The sequence below is a fragment of the Hippocampus bargibanti genome, linkage group LG12 (genome assembly GCF_051943395.1).
Source record: "Hippocampus bargibanti isolate YZ-2025 linkage group LG12, ASM5194339v1, whole genome shotgun sequence".
Taxonomy (NCBI): domain Eukaryota; kingdom Metazoa; phylum Chordata; class Actinopteri; order Syngnathiformes; family Syngnathidae; genus Hippocampus; species Hippocampus bargibanti.
Window position 1 is genome coordinate 7601265 of NC_142745.1, and position 21329 is coordinate 7622593.

Below are 21329 nucleotides of genomic sequence, written 5' to 3' on the forward strand. Positions count from 1 at the left end.
AGCAAAAGCTAAACTCCAGCAGTTCTTCTAGCTTCCACAAAGAAAAGAAAATATATGCTTGCAACAACTATCGGATGTTCTATATGGATGCAGGACTGCCATCTTTATGCTAAACAAACAGTTGTTTGGTGTCTTAAAATGACCACATCGGCATTGCTAATTCCCATTTGTCTGCTTAATAATGGGCCTCCTCTTAGGCAGTATGTTAAGAGTTAAGGCAGCAGACTTGTTAGGCTTATGATAATACAGTGATGCAGTGTTGAAAGTACTTTGAATGAACATTTATGACAAACGGCTTGAGGCAAGAACACTCCGTCTCTCATTCGGACAACTGTTAGCGATCTGCCAAACGAAACACTTCAAGTATGAGAGAAATAAAAAAACTGCCAAGCTTACAGTAGAAAGAATTGAAGGGGAAACAGCACAAAGTGTCAAGTTAAATAACATTCAACAAGTGAAATAACAAATCGAGCTACCACAGAAATACGCACAACAAAATTAGCATGTTGCAATTTTGTCACTTGAGGTGAATGTACTTGAAAAATTGGAATGAAATCGAGTCAATTCAACACACGGTACGATTCAGAGGTCCAAAGGAAACTTCTGATTGATTAAGAGGGTTTTTTTTCATAACTTTTGCCTACATCGCCAGAGTCCATCCGTCTCCGACTCACAACCTTTTCCACTACCACAGTGTGAAGTTAAGTTCCTTCAGCGCGCTATTCCCGTAAGTGTTGTTTTGCAGAAGTTCTGGCATAAGCGAGACATCGAATGAGACAAGGGATGCAGTCACTGTTGTCTCTGTCCCAGATAGAGACATGCAAGCAGGATCGCCCACAGATTAAGAGAAGGAGGAAAGAGCAGGTTGTGCAAAACAGCAGGTTTCTCCATTGCTGTGGGCGCGTCTTTAATGACTTCCAGACCGACCCGCTTACAGCCTTTGCGTCTAGACTTTAACTTGAGGCTTCGCCCTGGCCTCCCAGTCCCTTACACTACGCCAGACCTCCAAAAACATGTCAAACGTACACACACACACACACACACGCACACGCACACACACACACACGCACACACAAACACACACTTTTTCCTCTATGTCCTCACCTTCTCTCCGTTTGGAAAACTACCTCTGAAAAGCTGACCAGGGAGACAGTGCAGCTCTCATTCCCTCAGCAGGGACTCAGCCTGAGAGCATTTCATCTCTAATGTAGACTTTGAAATCATGGCCTTTTTTTCATACACCCAGGGCCGAATCCACAAAGAACAACCTGGGGCCTCTGATTTCACTTTGTATTGCTCGTTATTTGTACCAATAGTTTGCGTAACGTCCTGTTCACAAAGGATATTCCACTAATGACATACCGCTGAAAACACACCCACAAATTTTAACAGATGAGGGCAGTTTGCACCTCTTTCCCCCCTCTAATTGTACACATGAAAAAGTATAAATGAAGGCTTTGCACCGAGAACACGGTAGCTGAACGATTACAGTTAGGAACAGACTGTGTCACTTCATATCACGACTCAAAATGAACCGGTTTAAAACGGCTGACTCGACCCGTCATTTTGATCAGGATCAAGTCCCATCTATTTTATTTCCTTTTTAAAATGTATTTCTCTCATTGCAAATATTTTTTCAACATAATGTAACACTGTACAGAATCCTTGAGTGTCAAGAAAGAAGCCTTCAAATTAAAAGCATTGTGCTATAATAATAACAATACAAATTATTATTAGTACTATTATTTTTCTTGGTGGGTACCATTTTTGACAACATCTCTTGTATATGATGGAACATTTCCTTGATTGTACAACTGCTTTTTCTCAGTGTTATTTGCATTACTCAAAGTGTCTATTAGCGGTAGCATGAGTGACTTTGAGGTTAACCAATGAGGCTCATTTGTACCGAACAGGGCAATTTCTCTTTCAATTTCAATATAGGACTATTGAGTCAATGAAATAACGTAAAAATACTGGGCGGACCAAGATGCATTCTACTCGGTATCTCAGTTGATGCATTTCACCATTTGCGTGTGCTTTGTGGCTAACTCAATTTGATACCGGTTAGCACCACATGAAAGCTGTTTGCATTTGTCCTAACCACATCTAATGTGGCGCTAGGAGAAAAAAATGGACATCCCAACATCTCAGATAAGAAAACAAACATTGCAAATCTCCATGACCATGAGCTTGAAGGCAAAATGACCTCTGTGGAGTAAACAAAACATCCCATTATTTTCACCCGTCACACCAGATAAATCGAATACACTATTGATTTAAGCCAGTCAGAGTCTTTTTAGAGGATCAAATACTGTACAACCACATCTTGCAGAGCATAATTTAGCTTGAAAGCTCCTTTTAAAGATGCATTACCGTTATTTGTGATACAATACGCTGCAAATAAATGAAAATAAAGGTAGCATGAATCATGCATATCAAACAGAGTGGTGTGAATTTTAAAAAAAAAATGCATTCTGAGACGTCTTTATGTAGTTAAATTGCATGATGCGTATTTTTAAAGCTGGAAAAACAATCAATTAAACTAAAGCTCCAATTACTGTCTGTACTCCGAATGCTTAAATATCAGCCAAGGTTGACTTTGCTGTAAATGCAGCACAATCAGCAGAAACACACATACACAAAATATGCATTCCGTGTCCATTTTTTTTTTTTAAACACTTACAAACATCCGGCTCCTCGTCTGAGCCGTCTGGACAATCTTTCTCGCGGTCGCAGCGCCATCCCTTTGAGATACATGTGACGCCATCTTTGCACACAAACTGCTTCGGGCTGCAGGTCTTTGGAGCTGAAAAGGGACAAATCAGAAGATGTTCAAACAGTACAGAACAATCATAATTGTTTGTCAATGATATTTATTCCTAAGGCCGCATTCTCCAAAGACGTCTGTAATGTTCTTTGCCACACAGTTACTGAGTGATGGAACTCCTCACGCTTTTGAAATAAATGAAAAGAAAAGCACTTGCAAAAGATTTGTATCAACTTGACGCTCCCGTATTCTGCAAACATAATGCCTACTAATTCTCGTGCACAATTAGACAGATGAGATCAGAGGTCACACAGGAGTAATGTGCAGAGATAGTCACCTGACATCACTCTCCTAAACAATCATTTCTGTTATAATACCCGCAATATATAATTTAGATTACATTTTAACTACTGGTGATTTTAATCAACAGATAAGATGTTATGAAACAAATTGCTGATTCTGTTTGATTTTATTTATGTGTTGATGATACATTTCAATGCCTATTTGAATTTAACAGCAATGTATCAATTAAGAATGACTACCCATAACCATTATACACTCATTCACTGCCATTCCCAAATTTATTCGGAAATTGAAAATATAAGTGGAGCGACATTCATTAATTTGTTTTTTCTTGCGGAAGGCGTGCCGTTAAAGCGCTGGTCAGACATCTGGCAATGTTTTTTCCCTTCCACGACGGGGCAGCATTTGCCTTTTGTACAGCCACCCAAACTTGTATATCATATTACTCCAGACCCATATAACTTGGGAATTAACTTTTTTTCTGATGAAAAAAAGAGAGTCTAAGGTTTCTGACGCTGCATTGAATGTTTATGTAGTCCTAAGGATCAATATTCTGTGGGTCTTGGAATTTGAGTGACAATGACAAAAACCCTGGCACTGGAGTGGACACATTTTTTTGCACATGTCTGGCAGTGAATGAGTTAAAGAATGTACATTTTGGAAAAAGAAGTATGTACAGTAAAGTCTCGTTATATCGATATTCAAGGGAGTCCGAAAAAATATCGATATAACCGGGACTATCGATATATCCGACCCTGTTTGCATGTAATTTTCTCCGTGCGTGCATAGAAATAGTATCGATATAACCGGGACTATCGATATATCCGATATCGATATAACGAGACTTTACTGTACTAGTCAGCGTTAATATGACATTAACTTTTGATGGCCTCAAACCCTCATTCGGGTTGCAGGTAAATTCGAACGTATCCCAGCTGAACTAGAGGAAGAATCAGGACAAGCCTGGAAACTGGTTGCAAGTCAATCACTGGGCAGATTGAGACAAATCACATTCAGACTGATGGAGAATGTAGACTCTACATTGCAGAGTCTTAAATGATAAACAAAATATGCATTTTTTTAGAGCATGTGATGAAGCCGATGAGAGCATGCAAACTCCATACAGCAAAGTATAAAACATCTGATGTTAGCAATGTTAAATGTTTCCAATTGCAAACACTTCCAAATAATTTTGAAGTAGACCAAAATCAAAGTCATTTCTTCGGTGAGAGGATTGGCAATGCATGTTGTCCTCAAGGGAATTGCTTTGCAATCTTTCATGGGTATATAAATTGACACTGATGGGGTCTTTCGGGTCAATTAATACGCAGGTATTATTGATGTCAGCTAAATCGTGAAACACCATATCCATTCATAAATGGCACCTATTCGTAACTGCATGCGAAAAGGGGGTGGTATGCAAATGAGTGTCTTCGGGCATTTATGCAGCTGCGTGATAAGGATGGTTTTAATAACGTCGTCTGTATGCAGACGATTTTCAAAAACACAAAGAAATAAACGCTGCTGGTTTTACGACACCATTTTCATGGAAATGTGCTTTCATGCGATTATGTGTAAACCCACACATACAGCAGATTGCTGGATAGCCATTCTTGTTTTTAAGTTTACATATGATATCACTTCCTAATTTGAAACTGCATCGCTACAGTGATTCCCAATTGTTGTGCCAAGACAGCGATACACAGCCCAACTCTTTATTGATCGATAATATATTAATCAATAGGCAAAAAAAAGAGTGGATATTGGCTTTGGCGAGTTTTCTTCAAGAAGACTTCAGTGAGTAATGGAGGTCCCTGTGACAGTGAAAAACAGCTAGTCTTATGAAAGCTTCACATTGTCCTCATCACCTCATCCATTTCAGTAAAACTGTTTTTCTTTCGTACTTATAATCGCTAAAGGGGAAGTTCATCTTACTGTCTGCTGTGTACAGTGAAATCGCATTTGTCGTTGGGGGATACATTAAAGACCTATCAGTGATAGATGGAATATCTTTTTTTTTTTTAGTTTTATCCTTTCTATGACACGCTTTAAACTTTTAACTTAATAACAAAACAATGGTTTTAAGGAAATACTTAGCTCCTCTTCACACCCATGCTGTCAAGAAATAAATGTTCATCACACAACATCATTTTAAGGAAATAGAGCACTCTCATTGGGGTAGTTTTCAAATAAAAAGCCAAGCCTGCTGGCTTCAAGCTGTATATATGTTGATCCCAGTTAAATTTTACTCTAAAACTTTAGTCTGAAAATAACCAAACAGAATAAAACATTTCTGTTGAGGGTCCACTAACTACAATGTGAGAGAGTTAATGTATATTGACATGTAGATGTTGGCGACATTTTAAACTGTAAGAGCAGCAAGACAAAAAAAAATGAGCATACAGTATAACAGTACTGCAGAAATGTATTTTATATGCATGCAAATAGTTGTTTGTTAATGTGTGCCCTATGATTAGCTTGCAACCAGTTCAGGGTGTACTCGACAACTGCCTGAAGACAGCTGTGGTAGGCTCCAGCACCTCCGCCACCCTTGTGAGGATAGGTGGAATAGAAAATGGATGGATTAAAAACAATGCTGAATAAAGATTCCATTCCAAAAGCCCAAGTCTTTCCTGTCACTTCTGACTGCGGTCCGAAAGTGGACCGTAATCATTCTGTGACACTGGACGACCTAAGTGGGTAATGACTATGTCAAACCCTTGAAAAGAGCCTTTGCTTCACAATATATTTCACACAGCATGGTCAGGGAAAAAAAATTGGGAAATATTGCTGTAACTTCAGGATTGTGCAGGCTGATGATGGGGGAAAATGTGTTATCATCGACCACAGATGATGGGATGAAGGCAGCTAAGCAGCAAGACAGCCTTTGCATTTAAACCAAGCCTCCACGGAGCTCAACCTAAATTCTAGGAATGCAACCTGACATATTGCCGCACTCCACTTAACAGGGAGGGGGGTTCTGTGTGTGGAGTGGCGTAATTTCTATCGGAGTCACAAGGTTTTGATTTATTCATGAACGGCATCCCGGATTACACTGACTCTTTTCCTCATCTTTCTTTCTCAAAGGTCTTTGTTTGTTTGCATGTTTGAGGGGGTATCAACAACAGGCGGAGCAGGCAGATACTTCCGCTGTGCCTGTCTCCTGTCCGCGGTTTATTTAGATGCTGACATGCTGGAGCCTGGCAAGATGCTCTGCTTCCAATAAAAGCTGTGGGAGGAGCGTTAGATGCTGGTGACAGAAATATATCACAGAGCTTAGGAAGTAGGTCAGGAGGTTGAGGTACGGGTACCCGGGTTACTGTACCATGAGAGATCATTAGAGTGGAGAAGTCAGGCTAAATGAATCTAGCCAAACATTCACAAGGTGAGTTTTGGGGTATTATTTTGAGTGATAAAACGTGCACATCTTCCAATCAGGACGTATCTAACCAGTGGTGGACCGTCAAGACCTGCCAAGCCTTCTCTGCTGGCCTAAAAATATCAAACTGTTGTTCAAACCAATCAAATTTCGAGTTTGCAACCCAAAAGGCGCTGGTCAATGTCAGAGTTTTTGCAAACTATAATTGAGTAGTCACATGATTGGCGAGTCACTAGCCAATCATTGTATCACTAGCCGATTTAATCACGGCTTTGTCAACCCACAATGGCTGAAGGAGGAGAAAAAATTGGTTTGGTTGCATATATACTGTTAAAGCCATTTTCAAGACGGACTTTTCAAGAAATGTTGGACATCATTAAGAAAGGTTGGATTAGCTAAAATAGCAAATAATATTGCACTTGTTTCGCCACCCTTTGCCAATCCTATTTGCTGTGGTGTGAAAGAGCGACTTCTGACTCCATATCATGTATCCACACGTTGAATGACAGTATTTCTTTCTTCACAATTTATTTCCTGGCTAACTGTACCCTCTTGTACAGCATCGGACGTGTAGTAAATCACACCAAACTTTTTTACAGTTGCAGCTGCGCATTGATTCAGACATAGCAACACTGAAGGCTTAGGAGTGACATGCATTGTCCGCCATTTATATCTAAAGCACTACTTTTTCAAGTCTGGTGGACTACAAGTAATCTCTTCTTCTTTTCCTTTCGGCTTTTCCTTTCAAGGGGTCCTCACAGCGAATCAGTGTCCTCCATCTTGAGACGTTTGATTCGCATGTTTGTTTTGGTCAAGCTTTTAGTCGGATGCCCTTCCTGACACAACTGCAAGTAATCTCTAAATATCCCAAAAACGTCAGAGCACAAAATGGGTTTGTTTAAACTTCATAATGGTAGCAGTACTTCAACGAGTAATACTTTTGCTCACGAAAGGCACAGAGCAAGGGTACCCAATCAGTCAATCACGACAGACCGGTAGTCGACTGGTTCCAAGGTAATTCATGGTGACTTTTATGCATTTAACATCCTGTAAAAAATGTGGCGCAATAACTTTGCATCAAATCTCTAAGAGGTAGGCAGTTATATCGTTTTCACAAACTGACAAAGTCTTGTATTTTTTTATTTTTATTTTTTCGTTCATGTTAGAGGGTAACGGTCGATCGCAAAGGTTGGTTAGCTTGAAAAGTAGAACTTCGGTCATTAAAGAGTTGGGCACTACTGGTCTAGAGAATATGCAGCTCAGATAATGGATGGATGTTTGCTGTAAATTATTAACCTGTTGTTGTCGTCATTTCTTATTAGGGCATTTCAGCTATGTGAATTTATATTAGCTTTCCCATGCAATTTCTCAGTGAATTTCGATTTACAGCAAAAACAGTAATCAACATAAGTGACTTCCTGTTTTCGTCTGAGAATTGTTTCAATCAAAAGCACTGCAGTTTCACAACAACCTAATCTAACACTGGAAAGGGCATTTCCTGTTACATCTGTTTCAGATTTTTTTCAAAGAAAAACTTTTGGTTCATTATTCTTCCCTTAATCTCTTTGAGGGTTGCTTCAGGTGTCAAATGTGTCTTTGCGAGACGTGTCAGTGTAGAATAGGCAAAACAACAAACTGAGAAGTGGATAAACTTTAAGTCCACGTTTTGGGCTGGGGTAGGGGTATGGACATAAGAGAGCTTAATTAGGATACCGCGATGAGATGGAGGAATGTCACACATGCTACCAATGAGCAGCCCGTGTGTTTACCCAAATCGAAGCTACTTTTGGGTCATCTCCCGCTTGCCCCCACCAGTGCGCCCTGAAAGATGAATTTAGTCTGGTTGTGAGGAAACATTTTCTCCAAAGTCAAACACTGCCCCATTTCCCCTCACCCAAAACGCGGCTATTAATAAATTGGACATCCGCCTTTGGAGATCAGCCGGGGTACTCCGAAGTTCCAGCAGACATTGAAACTTCACACTGTCGACGGGGCTTCGCGTCCACTGTTCAAAGTCGACCATCATATTACATAAGGCAACCTGTCTTCCACTTTGATGGTCTTCATTCATTCGGATTTGAGAGGGACAGTGTGCGCCAGTACCAGAGGGCCGGATTTGTTCCTGACCCTTTTCCTTGACCTCCATATTAAAGCAGAAAGGAAGCAGAATTTCCCCACAGGGACTAGTTAAGTAGCGGAAAAACTTGCTGTGATCCGTCAGTCTATTATATGAATATGAAAGAGAACGGAGTTCCCTATTGAGCATATAGAGGATGATCTCTAGTATGCTGTGAATTCACACTTAGGAGGGGAATTTGCTTGTTTTAAAACATAATTTAAATGGGATGGGGTCATTTCTATATGAATGTTATGCAGCTCCCTCTCCCTGTTTGCATACCAGTGTCATATTAATATGGTTTAGGATGAAGCTAAACTTGCCATGATACACTCAACAATCCATTTTCTACACTGCTGTCCTCACAAATGAGAGGGAGTCTGACTTTGAATAAGAAGCAGTCACATCTATTCTCCAACCAATCTTACCGTCAACAATCAGGATGAAGTGATCCACCCTCAGACATATTTTGCACATCGTCATCAATCCTTTTTCCAGACCGTTTTATCCTCAGGGTAGTGGGGGGGTGCTGGAGCCTATCCCAGCCGTCTTCAGCACTAGGCAGGGGACACCCTGAATTGGTTGCCAGTCAATCGCAGGGCACACAGAGACAAACATCCATTCACAATCACAGGGACAATTTTGAGTGTTCAATAAGCCTGCCATTCATGTTTTCGGAACGTGGGAGCAAACCGGAGGACCTGGAGGAAACCCACATGGGCCCGGGGAGAAAATACAAACTCCACACAGGCAGGCCCGACCGGGTCTTGAACTCACGACCACTGCACTGTAAAGTTGGCATGCTAACCACTCGCCTACCAGGCTGCCTTGTACATAGTCTATCTAAATTTACATTTTTGTCTCAAGATCGTTGAAAGTGTTTTGGGAGATACCATCAAATCCAAGGAAACAACTACAGTAAAGTCTCGTTATATCAATATCGGATATATCGATAGTCCCGGTTATATCGATACTATTTCTATGCACGCACGGAGAAAATTACATGCAAACAGGGTCGGATATATCGATAGTCCCGGTTATATCGATATTTTTTCGGACTCCCTTGAATATCGATATAAGGAGACTTTACTGTACTGCGGTTTTTGTCCTTTCTGGACTCAGGATTTATTCCGCCTTGTGAATTGAGAATAATAAAATTAAAGTCAGGAACGTTTAAAAAAAAAAAAAACACCAGATGGGTGTGTTGGCTGAGGTAATTGCACAGTGTGGTTATTCAAAACATTTACAGACTCTTGCAATGTCTACTGGGGTTAAAAAGTCACTGAGTTTAGTCTACCGAAGATAGGACATACTTTCACAACCAAAACATTGAGTTTCTCAAGGAGGGACTATAATCCAGTCATCTTAAATTTACTGTTCATTACAATTTCACAAGTATTTGAGGGGAAGGAGATAAATAACATGATCCGACTTTGTCCTTTCTGGAAGGCACAAGTGACACAGCTGCTCATAAATATCTTTAAAGACATTGTCAGGAATCGAACGCAACTAATGACTGTCATATGACCCCGGAAAATATGTCACACATTTTATTTGTACTTTTTTTCCGCAAACACAATGTTCTAGAAATAGTAACCTTTAAGGTTCTTTTTGTGGGCCAAAATTAAGCAAACTGGCCTGTTTAACTGCAGTCAACCACCTCATCATCCTCCACCACAACAAAGGCATAAACACATCGAAGGTTCTGTAACGGGAGAGCGCAAAAGAGCAAGGGGGAGGGAAAAACCTTTCCAATTTGCCGTATTACAAAACAGAGAAGAACGGGCCCCAGCTGTGCCTGTTAAATAAACCATTTCAATGGAGTTTGAAGGAACTGTGTGGGCTGCTATAATGATTGAAGAGCTCACGGATTGCAAATGAGGATTGATGTGGAACTTGCGATGGATAGAAGTTAACTGGTTTAAGACATTTACATACTCAGAAGCCCTATTTGCACTACAAGAACATATTTTGGTTTGACTGATACTCTCAAATAGGCAGTCATTTAACTGTTTTTGAAATGTGCACTGGTCTGCTGAATAAATCAGTAATTCTCACTGCAGACTATGATGATTGATTCCTAAACCAATTGTTCCATTATTGACATCTATCAGTGCCAATTTAAATGGAACATCATTAAAGGATGAATTTTTAACACATCTAATGTCATGGATGCCATTAAATTGTGCAAATGTACTTAATGAAATGGTGATTCAACATTTCTTTTTTTATTTATAGGATGGATTATTCTCACTGAATGTTCAAAATTGCTTTTGTTGAAGTTGTACAAAGCAGAATGATGCTGTTGAAAGTCAAAGTCCAGTGTGGATATTGGCTTAAATTGTCCCAATGTTCTTCTTCTTTGAGTGTTAAACCTGACTCCACAACGCCTCCGCTGGCTGTGACCATGTAGTGCACTCAATTCCTCATGACGTAATAATAATAATGCATTTCATTTATAAGAGGAAATAATAATAACAACAATAATAATAATAATACAATTAATAATAATAATAATAATAATAATAATAATAATAATAATAATAATAATAATAATAATAATAATAATAATAATAATAATAATACATAATAATTTAAAAAAAACCTTTCCAAACTCTCAAGGACACAATTAATCTCCACACATTCAACAAGCAATGAAGCGGTGGCAACACATATCTCTTAAGTTTCCAGATAAGTCAACAATATCTTTGTATGCAACGTTAGTTGACAAGGGAATTATGTGTTGTTTTTTTAATAGGTCAGCTCTGAGCACATAGTAGCTATAAATAAGCCTTAATGGCACTGAAAGGCACAACCTCTTAACCAAGCACAGTAATCACAAGTGAACTTCATTAAGAACAACTTGGATGTGATTTCATTGCATATGAAACCCAAAGCTGAAATCAACCGAGACAGATATTTGTGTTAAACTCAGCATTGGAACTCTGAGGAAAAAGATGTTGGTGTCTTTAAATTGCACATGAGGATTACATCAAATTGAGTAGGAGACAGTAAAGCACTTTAAGACAACCCCAAGGTGTGATCTTCAATTATCAACAGAGTCAGTTTAGACAAATCCCTCGCAACGCTGCCGCCACAAGAGCACGCGCTGTACATGGCTGCCGAGGGACAAGAATGACAATCAAGGCTACTTAGTATGCCACTGAAGGAAAAATTAAAGAAGATTATATAAAATTATTCTGTGCCTTTTCATGACAGTCAAAGTTTCAACTATGTACGTGAAGCCATGGTGCCACAGAACAGGACGAGATTTTCCAAAATGTTCTTTCACTCATTGCTGTTTCTGCACGAACGTCACTAGACAAGGACAGAAACCGAAGAATGTGTTCATTTTGAGAATGTGATTTTCACTCACACCAAGTACAATGTGTTGAGCCAAGTATAATGTAGTGGTTGTGAAACGTTTGCCATAATAAAGCCTGTTTTAATTTCACCCTGAACACATTTCAAAATGTTTTAATGCCCCCAAAAATATTCTTGGTGTACATCATAGGTACATATTCTCATATTCTTGCCCAAAAAGGACACATTTCACAAAAAATCATGCTGCGTCTTGTCAAAGTAAATTAAAAGAAAGTCCTTTTTTAAAATAAAGAAACAAATAAATACATTCAATACAACTAATTAAATAAATGAATGAATAAATAAATAAAATAATAAACAAATAAAGAAATAAAAGAAAAAATAAAATAATAAAAGAAAAAAAGAATAAATAAATAAAACATATCCAGCCATTTTTAATGTCATTAGAAACCTCTGATGACTGATACTTCCTTCACAGCAGGATTTCTTTCATTTATCCAATGAACAGTTTCCCATCGTCACACAAACCAGTTGAGAACCAAGAGAATCTCTGATTGTTGGATGGAGCCAAATAATGGACTTCATTTGTCTAAAGACACAACTGGTTAAAAATCAGTTCCTACCAATTAACAAGCAATTATTCAAACTATGCCTGATTATGTAGTTGTTGTAGAACTGCATTGTCTCACACTGAAACTCAGTCATGACATTTAAATGGCTTGACTTAATTGCACAGGTAAAGTAACACAAACACATCACACTGCGATACTTGCATGACACCGCCGCAAACTATGTGAAAATGATCCCCATTTTCAATGTTCCATTCCGATATGTCATACGTCAAAGAAGAAAATCGACAAAAACAACTTTTATCAGGGTCTTGAATTGTTTCATCCTGTCATATGTGTCTCCTTAAATTTGCCTTCCAAGGACTGAATGTCCAACTCCAAATGGCAATACTCTGCTCACATATACACACACAATTGCCACTGAAAATATGGCGAGAGAAAATCGCAGCAAAACATAAAAAGGATGACTATGAATGAATGAGATGTGTGGGCTGGAGCTTAAAATAGAAAACTTTTCTTATCTACTGGTGGATCCATATGAATTGTCTTTAGGGGAAAGGAATCACCTCCTAACAATGAGGTAACAGGCGAGAGCGCTGCCTGGAGATCGTTTCATACATTAATGGTCAGAGTAAATGAATGCTATTAGTAACCGAGGAGGATTAAGGAGGCACATGGCAGATGCCGTACATCTACTGTTGTATGTCTGTTCTTAATTGCCTTTTTGTCTCTCCTCGCACGAGCATGGCTCTAGCCGACGGCATCTCCCAAAAATATCACAAAACCCGCACTCAGAATAAAATGATTTGTGAAAATGATGAACGTTAAATGTTTGACAAGAATTGGTCATTCATTTGCACAGCATTTTGAAAATGTGAATGAAAATGGTTGCATGGAAGATTCAACAAAGCCTACTTGGTATCATTATTATACCGCAGGGATGTCCAAACTTTTTTTGCAAAGGGGGCCAGATTTGATGTGCTAAAAATATAGCGGGTGTTCTTTTGTTGATTGTCGCCATTTTAGAAAAATGTTAAACATTTAGAAAATCGCCATTTTGGAAAATTGGGGCACTCATTCAGTCAGTGACTTCTCTACTAATTTGCTGGTCCTGATCATGCCTATCGATGACAGCACTTATCACACGCAGGTAACAGCGATACTTCCCAATGTATTCTTTGTAAATGTGGACCAGACATTATTGATTTTATGACAGAGCTTGCGGGCCGGATGAAAGTTGACCACGGGCCGCATTTGGCCCCCGGGCCCGACTTTGGACAAACCTGGTATAGCGTTTGAGAGCGTTTCCCAAACTAGCTTTGGACAATGAATATTAAAACGATCACAAATCAGTCAAAATGTCTTCAATTCAGGCTGTACATGGCACGATGTTGGCATTCTGTCTGGCGCTCCAAGTGCAGCAGACATCTTGGCAGTGAAAAATGACGACAACGGGAGGTGGGTATGCTACAAGACCCATAAAGAAGAAAAATGCCGCTGCCGCCATTTGGGCGTATTTGGGTCCAGAAGATAAAACAGAGCCTGACAACGACAAAGAGGCCATTCGTCTTGGAAAGCTGCCACCAAGAAGAAGGCAAGACATTACGCAGCTTCTGTGCTCCAATTCAAGAGCTGCATCAAAAGAAAATGAAGCCGAAATATATTATGCAGCACTCAAGTGGAGTTTCTGATATTTTTCCTGATTCAAATATAAGAGATATGTGAAAAAAAATCCTAAACACTACTCAATGTGACGCAGCTCAATTCTGCATCAATTATATAATGTTGAATGAACACTTGTATGATGATGTCAATCCAAAGCGAGCCTTTTTATGAATGTGAAAGCAGAATATTCCCCTCCGATATTGGATTTTACTGATATCTAATGAGCTCATTTGTGTTATGTTATATATTCATCCATTCAGCTATTTTGTGAACCACATATCCTCATTAGGGTTGCAGGCGAACTGGATTAGACCTCAAAAGACATTTCAATTGTTATTTCTTTCCATTCCGACGATCATGAAGAGCTTCATCCAGTTTGTATGCGTCAATCAATACTTCTCACAGCGAATAAAAGGGCAAGACTGAGCTAGTTCTTTGGGATCATAATAACTTAACTGTGGTCTTTTCTTTTTTTTAAAGATACCAAAGTTCAGTTTAGGAAAGGCCAGGTGTTATTAAGCCATTAAGCATTCCCATTATTGTCTTAAATCATTCACTGCCATTCACAAATGTATTTGTGAATTGAAAATATGACGTGGAGCGCAAATCCCGAATTTGTTCGGGTTTTGGTCTTTCCTGCTGGGGTGCCGATAAAGTGCTGGTCAGACCTCTGGTAATGTTTTTCCGTTCCACGAAGGGGCAGCATTTGCCTTTTGTCCATGTTCGCGCATTGTTACAGCTTCAGCTGTTGTTAATGCGCTATTGTATTGTATTGTATTGTATTGTATTGTATTGTATTGTATTGTATTGTATTGTATTGTATTGTATTGTATTGTATTGTATTTTGTACAGCCACCCTCAATTCAAGCTCAGTTAACTCCAGACCCATATAATTTAGGAAATAACTCTTATTTTCTGATGAAAGAAGAAGGTCTAAGGTTTCTAATGCTTTTTTTTATTGAAAATTTATATAGTCCTAAAACACAATATTCTGTGGGTCCTGCAATTTGAGTGGCATTGACAAAAACCCTGGCACTGCAATGGACACATCGTCTGGGAGTTAATGAGTTAAAAATGTAACTAATATTATTGAACACAATTGCTATCCAAAATCCGTTAGCCTTTAAACTTGGAGCATATTTTCCTCACTTGAAACAAGTCAGTTAAGCAAACACATGGCTTGTAGCAGTAACACACTCTTGTTAAGAAATCGATTTACAACATTTTCCATTAAATACAACGACGCTAAAACGCTTTAATAGTGTATGTATAAAATATGTATGTATGGAGGTTCGATGAATGATTGTGTAATGTAGCATTTTAAAGTGATAGAAATCTGTGGCATCTGTGGCTTACAAGAAACATGAAGCAACACTGGGGACGGCTTTATTATTAAGCTTAAACTGTAAAAGAATTTGATGATACATCTCAGCCTGAAAGTATCAGTGTAATAATGTGGCTGGATTTCAATGAGCTTTACGTGTTATTTTTCTTCAGAAAAACCACTGACCAAAGTACCGGATTATATACCGCCAGGCAATGCAAAGCAGCTATTTGACAGTACTGCTTGCATGAGCTATCTAACCACAGAACAAGCAGAAATATGCACAGCTCATAATGTTTTTTCCGCATGTATTTTCAATTTGAATGAGCGTGACTAAGCTGCCAAATGCACTTTGTTTGTTGCATTGCTTTGATTTGTCAGGAAATGAACAAATGTGAACCTGTTTGCCACGTGGTAGCATCACGATCTTGGCCTGGCGGTACAAATGAGTACCGCCATAAAGTTTTACTTGTAGAAAATAAAGGAGAATACGTTTCTTTCCAAATTTGCTGTCGGCATTTGCTGTTAGCACCCCATTCTTCCGATATATAGGCAGTTTCCGGGTGTCAACACGAGACTGCATCAGAATTATTTGTCCAAGTGGGTGCAAATTACTTTGCTCGGTTTTATATATTTTTTTGTTACTAAATATTCATAAAAATGGTTTCCTATGTTTGTATTTGTATTAACTCTTCAGCTATTGTTTTATCTATAAAACTATTAGAAATGCGGGATGAGATTTTATTTATGATCAATATGACAAATATTGTAAAATATATAATTTCTGCATTAAATATCCATTCCATAGAAGCCAAAGAAGTGACTCAGAATAAAAATGTCTTCCAAAAATATAATTTGTGGATTATGGCATTGAAAGGGTTAACAAAATATTCCAACTAAAGCCACGTGGTGGAGATGAATACAGACACTCCCCTACTTATGAACATTCGAGTTACGAACAACGGTACATGCAAACATTTTTGGATTGGATTAGATTTGCCTTTATTAGTCTCGCAGTGGAGAAATTTACATTTCACAGCAGCAAAGTAACATAACATAAAGTAACATTGTAGTAACATGTAATATTCTCTCCAGTTGTACATGTACATATCTTTATAGAGCATATATTTTATTATATTAAATGTTTATTTTTCAGTACAAACCAATACAGGTTACTTATACAAGCGTTAATCATACTTATCTAAACCTTAAACATACTTATATAAGCCTTAAACATACATTCGATATAAAATATAGCACTGAATCAACTTACAAACGAAATTCACTTTCCGAACGACCGTTCGGAACGTATCTCATCCGTATGTTGGGGAGCGTCTGTATTAGGTTCCTTAGCAAGGAACACGGACAGCGAAAAATAAACAGCAAATGTAATTTTTTTGCTGTGTAAAGAAACAGAAAATGTGAATAAATAATACGTTTTTGCTGTGTAAAATAACGTAAGCAAGAAGATGGTGTTCTGGCAATGGCATTGTTTTGTACATTGATGCAATGTGAATTCCTCCATTAGGGCCTTTTTTACTAAGCCCCCAATTAACAGAGTTTTTGGAACAATCTGAGACTGTTCGCCGAGGTTACCTCGGCGAAACAAAGAGAAGTTTAGACCCAATTAAACCAAAGGCTTGCTGGTGACCTGGGGCCTGGCTAGCGTACTAAGAGTCTTTGGCGGTCCGGCACATAGCAAAACAACATGTTGCAAGTCAGAAATTGCATTCATTCATTCATTCATTCATTTCAACACCTTAATTCTTTGACTCATGTTTGTCACATTTGAGAAAAAGTTAAAGTGACAATGCTTTAAAGCGGCTAGTATTAAGTTAATGTGAAATAATGAAGTGACATAATGGAACATTTCACAATGTGTTTCCAAAAAAATAATAATAACTCTCAGCATTTTAGTCACAGTGACCTTAAACAAACCGCAATGATTATTCAAGTTGAAAACTAACCACACGAGGATGACTCATCAAATAAGAGGGATGACATGAACACTCAATGTGAATCGATTGCACATAGCCGTGTAATCATAACTTTGTGAACTCATCATTAAGAATTCAAATTGCTGTGCAGAATGATTGGTGACTGCTAAAGAACCCGAAAGACTATTTAGATTCTTCAATCCATCACAAATTTAGTTTGCTATCTTAGCTGGATGAGAGGGGAAAAAACAATTTCTTGTCAGTTTTGATAATAGTCCAATCGTGCATAACTCACCATACGGTATAACAAGTGTTATTCAATAAATAAACAAGATAAGTGAGTTCAGAAAAAGAGTGCTGAAGATGTGTAGTAGAGGAAATTTGCCATTATTGTAGGGAAAGTTAGCACTTCAGTATCAGTGCAACTTTGCCAACTTTGTTTACATTTTTATTTCTGTTCTCTTCAACGCATTTTGAAATGAGCCTGTACAACTGCTTTAAAAAAACAGAGGACCAAATCATTTCTTATAGAGTCAAATCAGTGTTGCCAATATAAAAAGTGGGATTGTTCAGCTTGTCGCAGACTTGTTGGTGGTTGCAGACTTTGCACAAGATGGTAATCGAGCTCGATTTTGTCAAATGCAACATGACTTCAAAGGTTTTCGACTGGACGATGAATCCCATAAACTCCAGTTTCTCATTTAAAACAGGCATGACTTCAAAGAACTCAAGAATTTTATTATATATCGCACGCAAATGCAAACTTGTTTTTGAAGAGCTTTGTATTTACTAAAAGCTTGAACGAAGAGGTAACTGTGTGTTAAAAAAAAGAAACTTCCCTTTCCAACTAACCAGAATCAAACAAATCGACTTTTTCCTGCGCTACCACACTGAGGTGTACGTGAGTTAGATTGGGTGCCTTTAATGGTTTCCAGAAGTTCTTCCAGACTGTGAAGGTGTGCAAGGTCAGTTGTGGGAGGAAGGGAGGGTTGTGTTTTATCCTGAAGATGACAACACTAAAGTCATACTGGTTCCAATGTAAAGTCTATTACTTGATCTACGAAAAATGTCAGTGGATAAGACATTCCTCAAACTATTTCAAAACCTGCATATGTAACTGGTGTGGAAAAATGATGGCATATCATAAGTGTACCATGCGAAAAGGTTAATCCAGAAAGCTAAATCTGGTTGACATCGGGGTTTGTAAATTTCTTTGGGTAGAGGCCAGGATGGAAATGTCTCCAAGGACACCCCCAACTCAACCAATCAAAACAAAACTACAACTACATTTCCTTCACCTTATGATCATTCACTTGTGTGGATTACAAGAAAAATGTCTTCCAACGTTAAAAGCAGAAATTTTAAACGCATGACTCATTCAGTGCCATGAACAAAATTAAGGAACTGACTTTAATAATACATGGCATGCTTGAGTATAAATCAAAGGACCAGCCAAGATCTAAAAAGTGTTCTTGGTAGTCTGAAAAGATTTTAATCAGGCCAATAGTATGAACATTGGGCTAAAACTAAGGCTAGACGAAGTAATTCATTTGAAATGTTTATTTTATCAGTAAATCAATGCTCATAAGTGAGCACTTGATTTTAAACGGGCTGACAATGTATCGCAAATTAGTTTGTGGACTTGCAAGGGTCCGAGGACTGTGGTTTGAGAACCACTGGTCCATAAAAACCCTTAACTATATGGACTACTAGGCAAAGCATTCTGGATAAAAAATGAGGTAGAAAGGAGTCATTGAAAGAAATACATTTGGCAGCAACGTTTCAGGGAGGTTCATCCAAAAAAGGTACCTAAGATTACTCAAAACTTTGAGGAAAAATACTATATTGCAAACTATGTTTGCTCCCCTATTGAGACCTGAGCTTTCAAGACATAACATCAGTCACTGGCATTAAAAATGTACACATGCGGAGCGTTAAGTGCTACCTAAAAGCAAAGAACTCCTGGGGCCTGTGCCATCATTTTCTCAATGAATGTTAGTGTGACAGTGCCTCCTCACAGAAGAAGGATGACTGTGACACTGCAATATTCACATGTGAGTCAAACAAAAGACCCATATTAATTGTTGCATGGACCCAGAGGTAGCAGTCGAGCACGAAGAGTAAAAAAAACAAAAACAAAGCAGCAGGTGAAATGCAATGTATTTCGAGACCGCTTACCATCTACAGCTCTGGATGGTGAGACGACTTCGGAGCTGTGCAACATTCCCAAGACGAGCAATCCTGCTGCCAGCACGTTGGCCGCTGTGCGCAACATTGTTGTGGTCTATCCAAAGAGAATATTAGTCATCAATCGCCCCTTTGGAGCTGTCACGCTGCTTGGTTGCAGGCAAGCGAGAAGATGCTCCTCGCCGGGCATCCACCGCCGCTGCGAGCGAAACGGCGCGCTGAGTGTCAAGGCTGAAGGCTTCCGGCTCAGTCTTCTCCCAGCCAACCCGGGCTGCCTCGGGGCTCCCCGGATGCATGGACTGCCTGGCCCCCCTTTAGAAGGCTAGCGGGCGCAGCTAGCCTGGCTTTTTTTTTTAGCTCGAAATGGAGCTGCTGGTGGTGCAACTCCTCCAGGTAGTGAGTGAGTGGTGGTGACGGTTGTCCTCCTCGTTCCGGCGGAGGTCGCGAGTGGAGTGAGTCAAGATGAGAAGGTAGAGCTCACTTACCCGGTCGCCTCTGGCCACAGATTGACGAGCTGGAGGTTCCAAGCGCCGTCAACCAAACGGTCTGATGAGTGACGTCGGCTAGCCCTCCTTCTCGTTCTCCTTCTCTTCCTCCTCCTTCTCCTCTTCCACCTCCACCTCTTTCCTCCCCCTCTTTCTCTCTCCTAACCAGTAAATCTCTTCTCCATGCTTTGTTCAAATTGGATATTGCTTACTGTTATCGTGGCCGAGTTCCCGGTAAATTTCCACTGGGAGTTAAACTCGTCAATTTTGGAATGCTATCATATTCAAATGTACATGTGAATAAATTAATATAAACGACCACGTGTGTTAAGCAACACAATTAAAATGTCAACATATTTACTTGTAGACAAAGTTTTCTCGACAGATGTTGAGCAATTATTCATTGAATAACAAAAACATGAATGTGAGATCATATTACTCACCAGAGTTCCTCATCTAGAAAATTACTAAATTATGTCATCTACATAATCGGAAAAATCTTTGATTAACTAGATTAATCAAATACAAATTTATTCCCCCAATTTCCCCGAAATCACTTACAAAATATTGAATTTTATAAGTGGTTTCCATTATTTAATGTCCATAAATTCCTCTTAACTGTCCAACTTTAAAAACTCTCAGAATTTTCCAACCTGCATTATCCAACCTGGCATTATCATCATCTTCTCTTTTTTCAATTAATTTCTACCAATGTCCAGAATGGTCAGATTTCTGGGTTTATCCAAATGATAAGGAGTTTTTGCTTCTTCTTACTTCCTTCGGACATGTAAATTGTGCTGAATTATGACTATTTGTTTTGTTTGTGTTTTGATTTACAATTACCTCCTGCCAACCTTTCCATAACCTGTTTTTGTTGTTCAATAAACAAGCTAACCACCGAGAACATCCACATTTTCAAGGACTTATCCATCAGCTGAGTTGAGCATCAGCTGTTACAGAAAGTGTAGTTATGTACAATATTGACTTTAAATTTTATTTTGATGATGATGATGATGATGATGATGATGATGATGATGATGATGATGATGATGATGATGATGATGATGATGATAATGGTGGTGGTCATGATGATGATGATTTAGGAGTCTCTTGGCTGAAAACAGATGCTCCTAAAAACAAAATTAAGGCAGGTAATGATAATAACATTGCAAAAATTAACACAATTAAGCCGTATTATGATTGTATGAATGATTATTCAACATTAAATGAGTGCCATATACAGGGCAGGCATATCAACGTACGAACGAAAATT

General features: G+C 38.8%; 1 protein-coding gene across 2 annotated transcripts in view; it reads right to left on the bottom strand.

Moving 5' to 3' along the window:
• Nucleotides 1-20214, bottom strand: part of LOC148890265 (low-density lipoprotein receptor-related protein 1-like) — a 112073-nt gene extending 91859 nt beyond the window's left edge. Inside the window, exons 1-2 of one of the 2 annotated variants that reach the window (XM_089009518.1) lie at nucleotides 19563-20214; nucleotides 2684-2806 (exon numbers count right to left, since the gene is read on the bottom strand). In XM_089009518.1, coding sequence (XP_088865644.1) covers nucleotides 2684-2806; nucleotides 19563-19659 — 220 coding nt within the window. In that variant the 5' untranslated portion in view covers nucleotides 19660-20214. The remainder of the gene's footprint in view (nucleotides 1-2683; nucleotides 2807-19562) is intronic. The other variant, XM_089009519.1, reaches the window with a different exon arrangement.
• Nucleotides 20215-21329: the final 1115 nt, after the last annotated feature.